Below are 13,801 nucleotides of genomic sequence, written 5' to 3' on the forward strand. Positions count from 1 at the left end.
AGGATGGGTCAAAATGCAGACGATAAATTACCCCATGGGGTTCAATAAAGTTTATCTTTATCTTTATCTTTAAATTCATCAAATTCATGCATTTTTGAAAATGTAAAATTTGTAAGAGGTGCAACATCTTGCAAAACAAGGCTAGCCCGGTGGAACAATATGAAAGACAAGCATCTGTTTCTCAACATATTAATCTGGTCAGCAGTCACCCACAAAGTTATTTCATGCCTTCAGTTCCTGAGTTATTGCTCATGATATTTTGTACTTCATATTGTGGAGTAGGCCTGTCAAAGCTCTTGCAATGTATACTTGTTTGGAAAGAAACTGGCAAGAAGGGTTGGCAAATAAATGATGAAGCCTGTGATCCTCATTAGAGCGTGATGTTGATGGCACAGAAACCATACTGTCTTCCATCTGTTCCTCTATTGTATCTACTCAGCCGATTTTGTTGCATGAACCCCAGCCCTTGGGGTTATGTGAAAGCACAGTCTGTTGTTGACACTTACTAGGAACAACAATGCTAATTCCATATTCGCATAAACGTTATGTGCTCTTCTGTGGCCTCATTCAGCCCCAAGCACTTTTCAGTGGCATTGAACAATCTTTCAATTAGTTTGCAAAAAATGGAATGATATTGTACTTACTGTTTCTGAAATCATTTTTATGAACATAATCCAGATATCCTTTGCAAATGTTTTATTAATGGCTCGTCATGTGGCTTGGAATTCATGTCATGTACAATTTTATGTTAATATTACATATTAAACATGTAATAACAACTGCACGGGTATTTTATGTGGGTAGCACTCTCGTAAGAAGGTCCTGGGTTTGAATCTGGCCTGGGATGGAGTGTACAGATGTGTGTGAGTGTGTGCCCTCCGGTAGATACGGCCTGAGCTGAAAATAAGTAATTATGGGTGTCCTGCTGCATTGCCAAGTACTATCCTCTTGATATACATAATACATTGACCAACCACACATCATTTCTGTCCTATAGAGTATGAACAGTACTATGGTCATAATTTTATTTCCAGGAAACTAAATTTCTATTGAGACAGCACTGGCAGTCTAACACAGGAATTGTTCATTTCCTCCAGTTGAAAATATACATAAGAAAGCAGCAATAAAGAATTACTTGTGTTGCTTGATATGGGAAAATTAACAAGCAAACATCCATAATTGAAATATGGCCAGGACGCCCATTCAAAATGTGAACATTTTTGTCGCTTAGTTGGTAACATTTATTAATCAAGATGTTTATTCAGTTGTTATGACTAAAATAATCTCACAAAACCTGTTCTGGGAGTGTCTGGGCAGGGAAAATCAGTGTGCAGTGTTTTGTCTTGAACAGTATACTGTAAGTGCATTGACCCAGAAATCAGCTGTGCTTCCTTTTTCACAGATGCTTTTGCCTAAGGGGAAATGTGTTAGGCATTGGTTATTTTGACTGTCCCAGAAACCCATGCTTTAAACTGAGTGACCCGCAGCAGCCATTATAAATGATGAATTTATTCTCAGCAAATTATTTGGCTGATTATCAGCACATAATGCACAATAAAGTTCAAGCCCATTCTAAGTTCAGGTCAGGACAATTGCACAATATGCAAGGATGATGTGCTGTGTATAATATCACAAGTTTGCACATCATTTACAAAACTTTAAGACCGTAACTTTTTCTAGAATTCATTGTATATATGGGGCAATGAACTGCATGTGCCTAAGTTCAGTGAAATACAATATGGTGAGAAAATACAACATGATAAGATGAAACTGAATTACAGGAAGGTCTATTGGGTACCCGAGTGGTCTGGTGTAAGGTGGGGGTGTCCTGCCTCTTTGTCACAGTATGTGACTGTACCCAGATAAAGAACAGTCATGGTGTGCCGCTAAGTGGTTCCCTCCAGGAGAGCCTATTCGGAGTGTCAATTCAGCTCTGCGATAAATGCATTTATGAACCCTCCCAACATAAGGCAACCCTACTGCCAATTACACACTGCCCAGTTTGGCTACTGGCCCCAGTCAAGATTTGTTTCTGGACCGTGGGGTCCATCCATGCACTAGAATGAGAATAATGCCTTACCAGATAATCTACCAACAGCCCTGGTCATTTTCACTTAATTTATTAAATAATTTCAAATCATATTACATATCCACTTATAGTTTGCTAAACATTCAATTTTGGACTGTATCATTTGCTTAACATATGATCTGTGATCGTATGGCACTAATGGTGAGAGCACATGGGAATTCTAGTTAAAGTTAACTTTAAAGTTCATTAGAGAGGCACATTGAAAAAAAGGGTTAACACAGTCATACACTCTGTCAATGGAATGGAATGTAGATATTCTGGTTGGGTGGCACACAGGGCATCTTGCTAAAGCAGATACCTGATAGAGGACATGTTAATTCATGCCAGGGACAGAAGACACTGAGAATTATGTGTAACTCGTTTTTCCAACTCTGAAAACTTACTTTCTGTTTGTACAGCAGTACTTCGCAAAATTGCGTTGATATGCAAAATGAAATGTTTTGTCCAGAGTAATTTTGCACATTTGCAATAGTCCAATAAGTTATTCCGTTTTTGCTATTTCCATTGCAACTGTCTTAAAATAAACTGAATGCTTCTTTTTCTATTTTTTTCTATAAGGGGACACAGCTAAACATGAAGCCTCGGTCAGGTTTTGTTTTAACCATACAGGTTTATTGCAGTTTAACAGTAAATAAATCACAACAAAAATTACAGTAGAATAAATGAATGCAGCCAAGCAAATTATTTTCTCTAACAGCACAATAACATATAAATCGCTTTTACATTGTGCTAATCAAAGAAGGGTCTTTCTTGTACAATGCTATTTAAAAATGGACTTATTCGCAATTCATGTCAATAAATACAGCCTGTGCCTTTAAGAGACTCCACCTATTACTATGGTTACAACTTGTACACAGAAGTGTACACAGACAGCTGACAAATTTAGGCTTACAAATTCGTTTCATGTGCATTTATAGCTATGGAATGACTATTGTCTTCCAGCGCATCTTGCTATAACGAACACCTGTTAGAACTGACACCATGCATCAAGACTCCGAATCCACATCTCAAAATGTGCTTGACCCTATTATGAACAGGCACCGGCCAGCTTCAGAGAAAACACAGGTAGGCTACGGGCGAAAGCGCAACATGTCCGTACATGAACTCGTCTTGTATTAAAATTGAGCAAGGGAGATCCCATGCATGAACACTCAACAATAAAGGCCAACCCTACTGCAAAAATGTGCTCTACCTTGTGTGGCTACTGGCCGCAGTCGGGCGTGGGGCCATCCACGCCTTAATGAGAACGGTAAATCGTAGCTAGTAAAATTGAATCGACTTAAGTCGTTTTCTGTAGCTTCTGCCTAGACTGATACAATGAAAAAATCGCTCAGCAGTGTGCATAAAACCGTTGTTAGCTCCTTTATTGGTGGATATTTGCGGTAGGAACACTGCGGACAATGTCAAAAGGGGCATGTGGCTGGGAACACAGCAAAATGTTCAGTGCGAAATAAACTTTGATAGAGTGCTTTCAACTGTAATATAGTGCATACTGCGGCCTGGGGACTTCGTTACAGTTGATTTAATACTGCTGGAGTTGATTAACGCTAATACTTTATGTGTTTAGAAAATGACAAAACTGCTAGAACAATGTATCTGTGATATATGGGAAGAGCAGAAAAGCTCTCTGTCTCTTGTCAGGATATTTCCCATCTGCTGGCCAGTATCTTCAAAGACCTGTACACAGCAGAAGTTATTGGAAAAGACAAAGTGGCTAATCTGACTAAGTCAAGAAGGGGAGGAAACAGTTACCAGGACACATACGTGGAGGAGCTTCAGCAGGTGAGTAATCAAATCATCATTTCACAATTTTCTTAATTAAATTTAACTGTTTAAACATTTCACCTGAGATCCAGATGCAGTAAGCTGGGCCTGTCTTCTAGCAGGTCTGAACTGAGTCCAACGTGTCTGTGTTGTTGAATAATGGACAATGTGCCGTTTGTCCATTCGTAGGCCCGTTTGGAGTATAACCGGCGAATAAGTGAAGCTGATATGCTAGAGAAACACATCCTACAGGCCAGGCTCCAAGCCACAGCCAAGGAGGAGCTGGTTCACAACAAAATAGTGGAGGAGGTGGGAGAGGTCTACCATCAACTGGGTCTACCTCCAGGTGCACTGCTCCCACCCCACTAGCAGAAATCAGTCTGTTTTTCTTATGAAGGATAATTGAAGAAAAATATTTGTGGTATACAATTCATCAGTATAATGTACTCCACAAATTTTTTATGATACTTTTGCTTTGTATTTGTGTACACTGGTGATATAAATGAGAAACATTTTCCTTTATTTACAGTGAAGTCAACCTTCAAATGGTGTGTGGACAACACTCTACTCAAAAGCAACAATTTGATTTGTCCCGAAGATTACATCACAGAGCAGACCCCGCCCATAAAAGTAACCAGAGGTACAACATGCTCAATTCATCATTTGTATTTATTCCTGATCAAGGTTGAGAGGAGACAGCACATTTAAATATGGCTATGTACATCTTTGTCAACATGCCTTCCCATAGGAAAATCTCCACCTGGCTTTGCTAACCCAACAATTTGCTTCAGTAAGCATATTAGCAGTCTGCCTCAGGATGACGGGTACACTGTGATCCCGCCCCCGGACAGGATGGCTCAGGATATGCTGGAACATTCAGAGGGGACCCTGACACTCCCCTCAACCCCAGAGTGCAGCACTTTGTCCCAGAGCAAACGCAATGAGGTGAAACGTTAAGCTGCCAATTAGTTCTAGGTTTATGCTGGTTTTCTTTATCACTTTATATGCTGCCCTCTACTGTGCTGGAAGTAACCTGGGTGTGCCAGGAAATTTCCCAACCACAAATGAACGAACCTACCCTTATGGAAAACTCCCATGGGATTCCTATTAGAAATTTACAACTTTATGGCAGTTTCATGAGTACTCCATGCTAGTTAATGGGGTGCCCGTAGGTGATCATGGGGGTGCCATGATTCTCTATGACAGTTTATGTGGTATGCATAGGAGATCATGCGGATCACATGGGTACAATTGACCCTATGTTGGCCTCTTGATTGGCTAGCTGAACCTCCAATCAGAGCGCTCCTCTGCAGAGCAATTGTTGTTAACCACTATTTTGATTTAAGCTGTCACATTTAATCCTGCATCTGCCAACTGCCCCTAACTGTGTCCAGAAGCGTGGGCAGGAGCGCAGGCCCGTGTGGTCAGGGGAACTCAGCAGGAGCCTCCAGGCTGAGGAGAGTGCTGCCCTACTGAGGCTGAAGGAGCGGAACAACTTCCTGCGCAACCCCCGCTTCCTGCCCCCACACGCCCAGCGTGGTGGCAAGTCACTCATCCTGCCCGCCAAGAGGGTGGAGAGGGTGGTGAATGGGAGAAGGGTGGTGGTGGAGGAGAGGTACAGTAGCCAATCCTGGTGCCAACCTGCATCCTGTAGCACCACCGGTATTCAATCTGAATGTTGAACTTACTGCTTATTGGAAAGTACACAACCTGCACTTATAATGGTGGTTTTATTTAACAGTGCAGTCAGCACCTAGGTTGTTATCTGCTAATGGGTATGTCAATTTGCGACTAGCTAGAGTCAGATTGTTGTTTAAATCATGCCATGTGCTTGAATAAGGAGTGATGCTGAAATGGTATTAATTAGTAAGTAAGCTTCATATTAGTCATTGAAATTAGTCATGAGTCATTGCACTAACAATCGTATGCATGAGTGGTATAATGTTTGTCTCTTGTTTTGTGCATGAAACAAGACTGAATTGTCAGCACAGACCACTTCTGAAAGCTCAGTACTTACAAATGTGGCTAATAATGTGGCCAATCGGTGTCATTTTATGAATTCATTTATTTTCGTTGGTACATACAGTATTAATTTATTTTCATCCTATTTTGTCTCCAATTTGGAATATCCAATAGCAACTCAAGGCCCATCCCAACACTATCCTTCCTCAGTTTGGGAGTGTATGCACTAACATGGGCTTTCTCAAAAATGTGCACAGTTAGCCCGTTTCTTGTTCTCTGAAATCCATCTGAGATGCTACGATTAGGCACAACATGGTCCAATTCGTGCCCCTGTGTGTCAACAGGCGGTGCCACTTAGCAGGATTATTATTTTTATCAAATCCATCACAGGCGCAATGGCATGCTGGCTCTGGCTTCTGCAAATTCTGCCCTGCCCTGAATATTATTTAGGGCTCAGCAGAGCCTGTCACTGGTGTTTGAGTCACTGGTGATGTTTTTCTTCTGTGCGTGAAAATTTTACTTTGGGGAATCTCCCAAGATATGATCACACTCCTGTTTTATGCCTGTGACCTGAGCCAGCCTTATCCAACTGTTGTTTCCAAATGAAGTATACGTGTGTACGCAAAACAATAGTGACAACATTTTTGAACATCACTGTTTCTGAAGTTGAATGTTTTTGTATCTACATCTTGATAAAAAAGGCTTGATAAGAACTCAGCTATTTATCTGGATGAAAATTAAATACTTGAATTGGTTAATCAAAACCATTCCGTAGCCTGTTTTACTTGTTTGCCAACAGTATGTCACACATCTAGGCACATGGTCTGACCACATGGAACAGATCCAAAGAAATCACAAGAGTGAGTCCTCCAACTGACTGCGCTCTCTCATCAGGGGTCCATATTAAGTCATTATGATACACAATTGATTTGTTCTATAGGATTATTGCCAAATTATGTCTTCACAAACAACTAAAGGCTCTTCAAAACAAGGCAATTGCATTGAGATTGCTTACTGTAACTACATAACTCTAGCACAATGGGATGAACTCAAGCTTTACAGGAGGTAAACACTGCTTTTTGTCCATACCAGACAAAACCCGTGGATTGTTAAATGCACATACCATGCTTTGGCCTTCAGCTGTTTCCAGCTGCATCAGGCAAATGGCATTTCTTACATAGCATGCATGTTGAGCAGATTTCCTTCTAGAATATTGTGTTTTACATTACATCTTTATTGGAGGGTACTACAAGTCCGCCAGAACGTTGTTTTGTTTGTCTGGGGTACAGAAGTGTAAGTATACAAGGTTATTTTTCAGTGTGAACAAAGCAGATGCATCTTTTACAAATCTGACCGCATGAAACTTCAAAATGAGTGGATTTTTGTGAGCTCTTCACATTGATTGGCAGAAAGCCTAACCTGTACCTTCACCTACCCATGACAACAAGTGAACTCTGCCGCCATTGTAGAACATTTTTATTTGTTACCATAGTGTTTTGTGGAGTTACATTTAAAGTTCTGGTACATGAGATACAATATGTATATTGTTTAATGTTGTGTGCAATGCACTCTGGCCTGCTACAGTCCATGTTGTATAAACAGCAACCTACTCTAGGATGTAAAATACAAACTGCTTTTTCTCTTTCACCAAAAGGAGTCCAGAGGAGCCTGTTCCAGTGTTTCTGGCCAACCCTCCCATTGTGCTCTTTACAGATTATAGACTGGGACACGTGTATGAGGTATGGTTTAGTTCCTCATTTACTAATCATTCATAAACTGCTAGTTCACAGTCATAGCCATGTAGTCTCAAGTTAAGTAGTTTTCTGTTTTTATCATGTCAATCCAGCACTTCTGTGCTTCTATATGTTACTATATATTGAAGCCACATTGCCCTATGAGCCTCTTAGGTTGATCAAACGTCTTTGGTGATTCTACTTCAGTGATGTTATACTGTACATGAATAATGTCAAACTGTCTAGGCATATTATGTTTTTGTTCTTGCTTCTGAACTTCTTAATTGTGGACTGATTTATTCCTTTTTATATTTTTGGCATCTTGCACAACTTGCTACAGTGCATTCTGGGAGATTACTTTGTGCAAATGTATGCACTTCATTAACTTATTTGGCCTATTAGTTGGTTGCAATTCACACCGCTTCTACAGGCAGGGGTGCTGTACGGGGAGAGAAGTTAGGATGATTCCAAGGGGCGTGACTCCCAGGGACCCTCAAAAAGTATGTTGTAATTGTGCAGGGATGGTGCGGCCTGAGGTGCTGGGGCCCAATGTCAGATCTTTTCATGGGGCCCAAAATCCCTGGTGGTGCCACCGGCTGCAGGACTGTAGTTTGATACAAGTGTGAACAATGAGACCATTTTCTGTAAAAACAAGTAAAATCACCTTTATAATGTATGTTTGACCCTATGGCAGTTTCTAATGACTGGTGTATCTTAGGCTAAAGATGTCTAGAGTTTTGACTATTATTGGGTGTCAAATCTTGTAGACCACAGTAGAGCTGAGGAATCTGACTGCCACTAGCCGTCACGTTCGCGTTATCCCTCCCAACACCCCCCACTTCTCCATTGGTCTGGGTGAGTCTCTGCCTACCGCGTGTCACTTAATGTCCCAACACAAAGCTGTGGCCATAATGTAAGGAAACTAATGTGCTACAAAAGACATTGTAATATCAATCAATGTGTTTAAAGTGGTTGTTATTTTCTACAGGGCATCAACCTTATCTAGTTTATCAATATCTTTATGGATTCTGAATATTTAGTTGTAACATTTTTTCAGTGAAATGCTGACAGCATGACTGCACATATCAGTTTTTGAGGGGACGTCTATTTCCAGGTTTCCGCATTTGTAATTGGATGACTGTGCACGCTAATGAGCATGCCCCGTTTCTTCAGGTAAGTTCCCGGGGGAGGGTGGCACTGTTGCCCCTGGCATGAGCTGCCAGTACACTGTGCGCTTTGTCCCGGACTCACTGGCTGACTTTGAGGACTTCATCCTGGTGGAGACCCAAGCCCCATATCCCCTCATCGTGCCTATTGAGGCACAGCGACCCTCTCCAGTACTGACCCGTGAGTGTGCCAATACACACCTCCACACACACACACACACACACACACACACACACACATATATATATATATATATATACAGTATATACTGATCACATATTTAAGCATATATTTGCACAATTAATTAATCATTTATGTATATTTCTCAGAATAATGTAACCTACCATTATTAGCTTATGTTTCTGAATATATACTATGTTTGCAGTGAATGAAAAATCCTTTAAAAAATGGCATATAAAATGTAATATTATAAGAAGTGTGATTGCAGTAATATTGCATTATAAAATGCATGGTCAGCAATACATGCTCCTCCCCTCTGTGTCCGCAGTACCCCGTGTGCTGGACTGTGGGTACTGTCTGGTGGGAGGGGTAAAGATCATGGAGTTCCTGTGCCAAAACGAGGGGCTCAGTGCCGGTACATTCTGCATCATGCCCAAGAGACTGTGGCCAGCCTCCAACCTGCGTGTAAAGAGCTTGTGTCTGCTAGTTTAACTTTGAATCTGTTAAATCCGCCAAGGAGCCATTCTTCTCAGCCTGTGTCGCAGTGCCCCTCCTGAATGATGTAGTGGCGCTGTGTTGTTTGGCCTCATCTTATCATTTCTGCACTTTGACAGAAATGTTTCGTTTGTTTGGCTCCATGGTTAATGCTGCTCAACCTACACAACCCACAGAGAAAAACTTGGTAGACATTTTTACTCCTTTACTCCTGTAAGTTAGGTTCCCATTCCTCAGTGGAGTTTGCCCGTCTTGCTCCAGTAGTCCTTTTTTCCACTCCTCTCTGACAAGAACGTTTGAGCTCCACAACTTCCCCACACAATCATTTATTGTAAAAGACTTTCCTGAGTGTTGCATTACAGTTAATTATTCCAGCACACTTGGAGGGAAATAATCTGCTTGGTGGTATTTGGGTGGTGGGAGGTCCGTATTTCCCTCTACTAATCTGGCTCTAAACTGTGCCTCTGCGCTCTGTTGACAGTCGGTGGTGACTGGCAGCTTTGCCGAGCAGCCTCCGTTCGGGATCAGTCCGTCTCTGTTTGACCTGCTCCCTGGTCAGGCCACAGTGGTAGAGGTGTGTCACTTTAAGATATTAATATGTATCTGCCTGTTAATGGCACTGTGTGTCTGCCTAATAAATGGAAAGGCTGTAATACCTGTTAACCTCTTGCACAATGGAAAATATTTCTCTGGGTAGGCCATTAAGTGCACTATATGTAATAATAAAAATGCTTTGTTCAATTATACTGCTTGCAACTCATGGTGCACTCGCATGTATTTCCCTTCATTTTTATTGTGTTTTAAAAAAAATTAAGTATTGTTTATGTTAACATGTCAAGCTCCTGTTGATAGTTAAATAATGACCAGTAATTGGAGAAAGGTGTAGATTAATTATTTTATAATAACACCCCCACCCCCCTCATGTCCCCCTTTAGGTAGCCTTCTTTCCCAGAACTCCTGAAAGCTGCTCTCAAGCTTTCACCATAGTATGTGACAACTGCCAAGTGAAGGACATCTTCATTCAGGGTAAAGGACACACATCCTGTTAAAAGCAGATTGACTTCTGAGCAAGCTGTACAGTGTGACATGCATTAATTTTCTGAATGAGAGAAGGGCTGTGTGTGTATGTGGCTGGTCATCAAGACTGAACATTGAGTTCCCTTAAATATCAGGAAGGAAAGCAAACTCCCTTGTCAGGACTGAAGGTTTTTTTTTCTGTCCCCCCAAGGTACAGGACAGTTGATTACCCTTGAGCTGGTGTCCGTGACTGAAGGGGAGGACCGTCCAGCCCTCGGGGAGATTTGTGACCTAACGGCTGAGCACTTCATCCGTTTTGGGCCGGCCAACCCCCACTCTGTCTTACAGAAGACACTGGTCATTAGGAATAACGCGTAAGGTCCCATTGGTTTTACCCCCCCCCCCAATCCCCCCTCATGAAAAGCCCCTTTATCAAGGCATGCCAACCTTGTTTTTTTCTGACAACCAGTACAGTTACGTGCCAAAGTGAATAAAAATAGTAACCGCAAAAAATATGTTCCTCATATTCTCCTCATGATGTCAGTGATTGGGACAACATATTTTTCACTTCCCTCTTCATTCAAGCAATATTTAAAGAAACAGTGCGGTTTATAAACACAAGTGCAGCTCCAGTTAACAGTGACCTAAACCCCAGTGTATGTGTGCATGCTTTATTTAGAAGAGGAAGTCTGAAGATTGAAGATTGGACATGGTGTTGTGACCTTACCAATAAATGAATGGTAACACTTTACAATAAGGCCACATGAATATGCATGAACCAGTGTAGTTGTTAACTACTAACTACTGATAAGTTAATCTGTACAGCTTTGTTAATGTATTTGTACATCATTCATTCACATTAACAGCTATATTAGTTAACGCAAATTCATGTGACCTTTTTGTAAAGAGTTACCCAAATGAAATAATTAACAATGAAGCAGAGTACAAAATTTCCCCAGTGACCCTTGACGACTTGAATTGAACCAAAGAAAAGAATAATGATCATCATTTCAGTTTAAACATTTATAAAACAATTTACTGGTCCAGCTAGGTGTTTACCAGCCTATCCAATGCGTCCAGCACACAGAATATGTGCACTTGAACTTGTAGGAATAAACAAAACAGCCATGTTCAATTCAAATTAACATCAAGATGGCTTGTAAATCCTTTTTAAAACTGTAACGTGGTTTTTTTGTGCTCCATTTATTGGGTGAAGGCACCTGGAGCTGCCGTTTCACTGGCAGATCGTGCAGCCCAACCTGCGGCCCCTCCTGCCGGCAGAGCCGCCGGAGCCCGCGGAGATGGAGCACCGCCTGACCGTGGACGCCGCGTTCGACATCAGTCCCCAAACCGGCTCTCTCGGCCCCCACCAAGATCACGAGTTCCTGCTGAGCTACTGCCCCCAGGAGGTGCGCAAAGCTAGCTCGCTCACTCAGAGAGGGGGCCCGCCCAATGGGAGTGCAGCGTTGCCAAAATATCTGTTACCATGGCAACTGGTAGCTGTGTCGAGGGCTTCTTAAGAGCCAAATAATAAGGGGATCACAAGTTTCAGATATCTAATTACGTAGTCTCCTTCAGGGTTCTAAGTCCTCCTTGAGCAACCTGCGTATTTAGCAAATGCATTTCGTAAACCATCTTATATGTAGTGTAATTCCATAACGTGCAGTATTCTATTAAGAAATCAAGGGTATTGCTTTTTCATACAGTGGTAATCCCTCAGTTTGGGGGTGACACTAAGGCTGTACATTGAGCTTCATGCTAATCACTACAAAACCAGAGCCATGGAAGTGTATAGCAAACAGACCTCGAACTAGGAAGCAGACTGGAAGAAGTAAACAATGTAAAACATTTTAAAAGTGAAAAACAATAACCTCTTCTTATGTTTCAGCTGAGGGAGTACCACAGTGTGTGCCACCTTGTCCTGAGGGATATCCCAAGTCCTCCCAAAGAACCCACAGAGAAAGGGTAATTCTCGCATCACAGGGGGGCAGTGCAGCAATGTAGCTGAGCATCTGTTTCACTGCCCAGTAGCTTTGGCTCTCTCACTAGTCCAAGCTGCTCTATTTCCTTCATCTTTGCATGCATTAGAAATTCTACACTAGCCTGTGCAGGTTTCATACAGCTGAATCCTGTATTATATCACTGTGTGAGAAACCATAGAATGAGCCAAGATTTTGTTTGTCACAATGGCTATATTGTCTTACCTGCCTGGTGTTGTTGGCTGGCTATGTTTTTTATTTCCTGTTTGTTGCCATCAATACACAGTGAATCGCAACACCTAGAGATGGCCACCAAAGTGAATGATGTGATTGTCATGGAGATTGAGGTCAAGGGGTCAACAGAGCCCCACAGGGTCCTGCTGGAGCCCTATGCCATTCGCTTCCCTGGAGAAACTTTCATTAGGACGGCCATTCGGAAAAGGTTCAAGGTGGGTTGTAGTGATGACTCCACCCACATCAGGAAACGGCCTTGCTACTGTTGGAAATACAGTTACTGTTAGTGTGAAAGTAAATGAGTAAAACGGTGCTTCATGGCTTCTATCACATTTACTCTCCTCGATAAGCCTGCATATGCCAATTACACCAGTATTTTTCATTCTCAACAGTTATGAAGTATATTGTGCTTATGTTGATTTATGTTGAGTTTGGCTCACAATTTACTCTGTGTTTGAAGATGTGGAACAACAGCAAGTCTCCTATTCAGTTCCAATGGGACAGGCTCAGTGACTGTCACATCTTGGAAGTGGAGCCCCCTATGGGTGAAATAGGTATGAATGTGTTGTTGTCTATTATTTTAATTGGGTAGTTACAATTCAATGAGATACATGTCATATGTAAGTATTCATAAGCATGTGTTAAGATATTACATTTTGATTCTCAGTTTATTCCACAGAACATTCTGGCTGCTATGCATCCTTGTAAAATTATAAGTTAAGCCTCATGAGAAAAGGGAGAGTAATATAATTAATAGTGGTCTAAAAGCATTATTTTAAATACAATAGTTAGTGAGTGATGTTCTTTCTAGAAAACTTCCTGTTTCTTTATACTACATGACAAATTCTATACCACGGTTGTTCAGTTGAGAGACTGTAGTGTTGCATGTAGGTGACAGGTGTGACTTTGTTGTTTCAGAGATGTGTGAATGCTGTGATATGGAACTGGTTCTGACTGGAGGAAAGCCTGGGCCATTTGTGACTAGCCTGCAGTGCCACATCCAGCACCACAGCCAACCTGTGGCCCTGTCGGTGGAGGCCTCATTCATGGTGAGAGAGGATCGAAGCTATCGCGCAGCCAACTCTGCCTGAAAGTGTACAGGACCCCAGTGAAGATATACTTCCCTCCAACCCACAGCCCTATTCAGAGTGGTGGGACCTGTTCCAGCATAGTACCATTGC

The 13,801-nt window shown here is 41.7% G+C and overlaps 1 protein-coding gene across 3 annotated transcripts in view; it reads left to right on the forward strand.

Moving 5' to 3' along the window:
- Positions 1–2,936: 2,936 nt before the first annotated feature.
- The window catches only part of dlec1 (DLEC1 cilia and flagella associated protein), a 29,913-nt gene continuing 19,048 nt past the window's right edge, over positions 2,937–13,801 (forward strand). Inside the window, exons 1-18 of one of the 3 annotated variants that reach the window (XM_035414699.1) lie at positions 2,937–3,154; positions 3,731–3,871; positions 4,043–4,199; positions 4,383–4,493; positions 4,602–4,798; positions 5,248–5,468; positions 7,470–7,554; positions 8,316–8,403; positions 8,722–8,895; positions 9,224–9,360; positions 9,872–9,964; positions 10,326–10,416; positions 10,619–10,781; positions 11,624–11,816; positions 12,296–12,372; positions 12,673–12,835; positions 13,081–13,174; positions 13,539–13,669. In XM_035414699.1, the coding sequence (XP_035270590.1) occupies positions 3,071–3,154; positions 3,731–3,871; positions 4,043–4,199; positions 4,383–4,493; positions 4,602–4,798; positions 5,248–5,468; positions 7,470–7,554; positions 8,316–8,403; positions 8,722–8,895; positions 9,224–9,360; positions 9,872–9,964; positions 10,326–10,416; positions 10,619–10,781; positions 11,624–11,816; positions 12,296–12,372; positions 12,673–12,835; positions 13,081–13,174; positions 13,539–13,669 (2,400 nt within the window). In that variant the 5' untranslated portion in view covers positions 2,937–3,070. Of the gene's footprint in view, positions 3,155–3,730; positions 3,872–4,042; positions 4,200–4,382; positions 4,494–4,601; positions 4,799–5,247; positions 5,469–7,469; positions 7,555–8,315; positions 8,404–8,721; positions 8,896–9,223; positions 9,361–9,871; positions 9,965–10,325; positions 10,417–10,618; positions 10,782–11,623; positions 11,817–12,295; positions 12,373–12,672; positions 12,836–13,080; positions 13,175–13,538; positions 13,670–13,801 lie in introns of those variants that run through there. The other 2 variants (XM_035414701.1, XM_035414702.1) reach the window with 2 other exon arrangements.

The sequence above is a fragment of the Anguilla anguilla genome, chromosome 4 (assembly GCF_013347855.1).
Source record: "Anguilla anguilla isolate fAngAng1 chromosome 4, fAngAng1.pri, whole genome shotgun sequence".
NCBI lineage: Eukaryota > Metazoa > Chordata > Actinopteri > Anguilliformes > Anguillidae > Anguilla > Anguilla anguilla.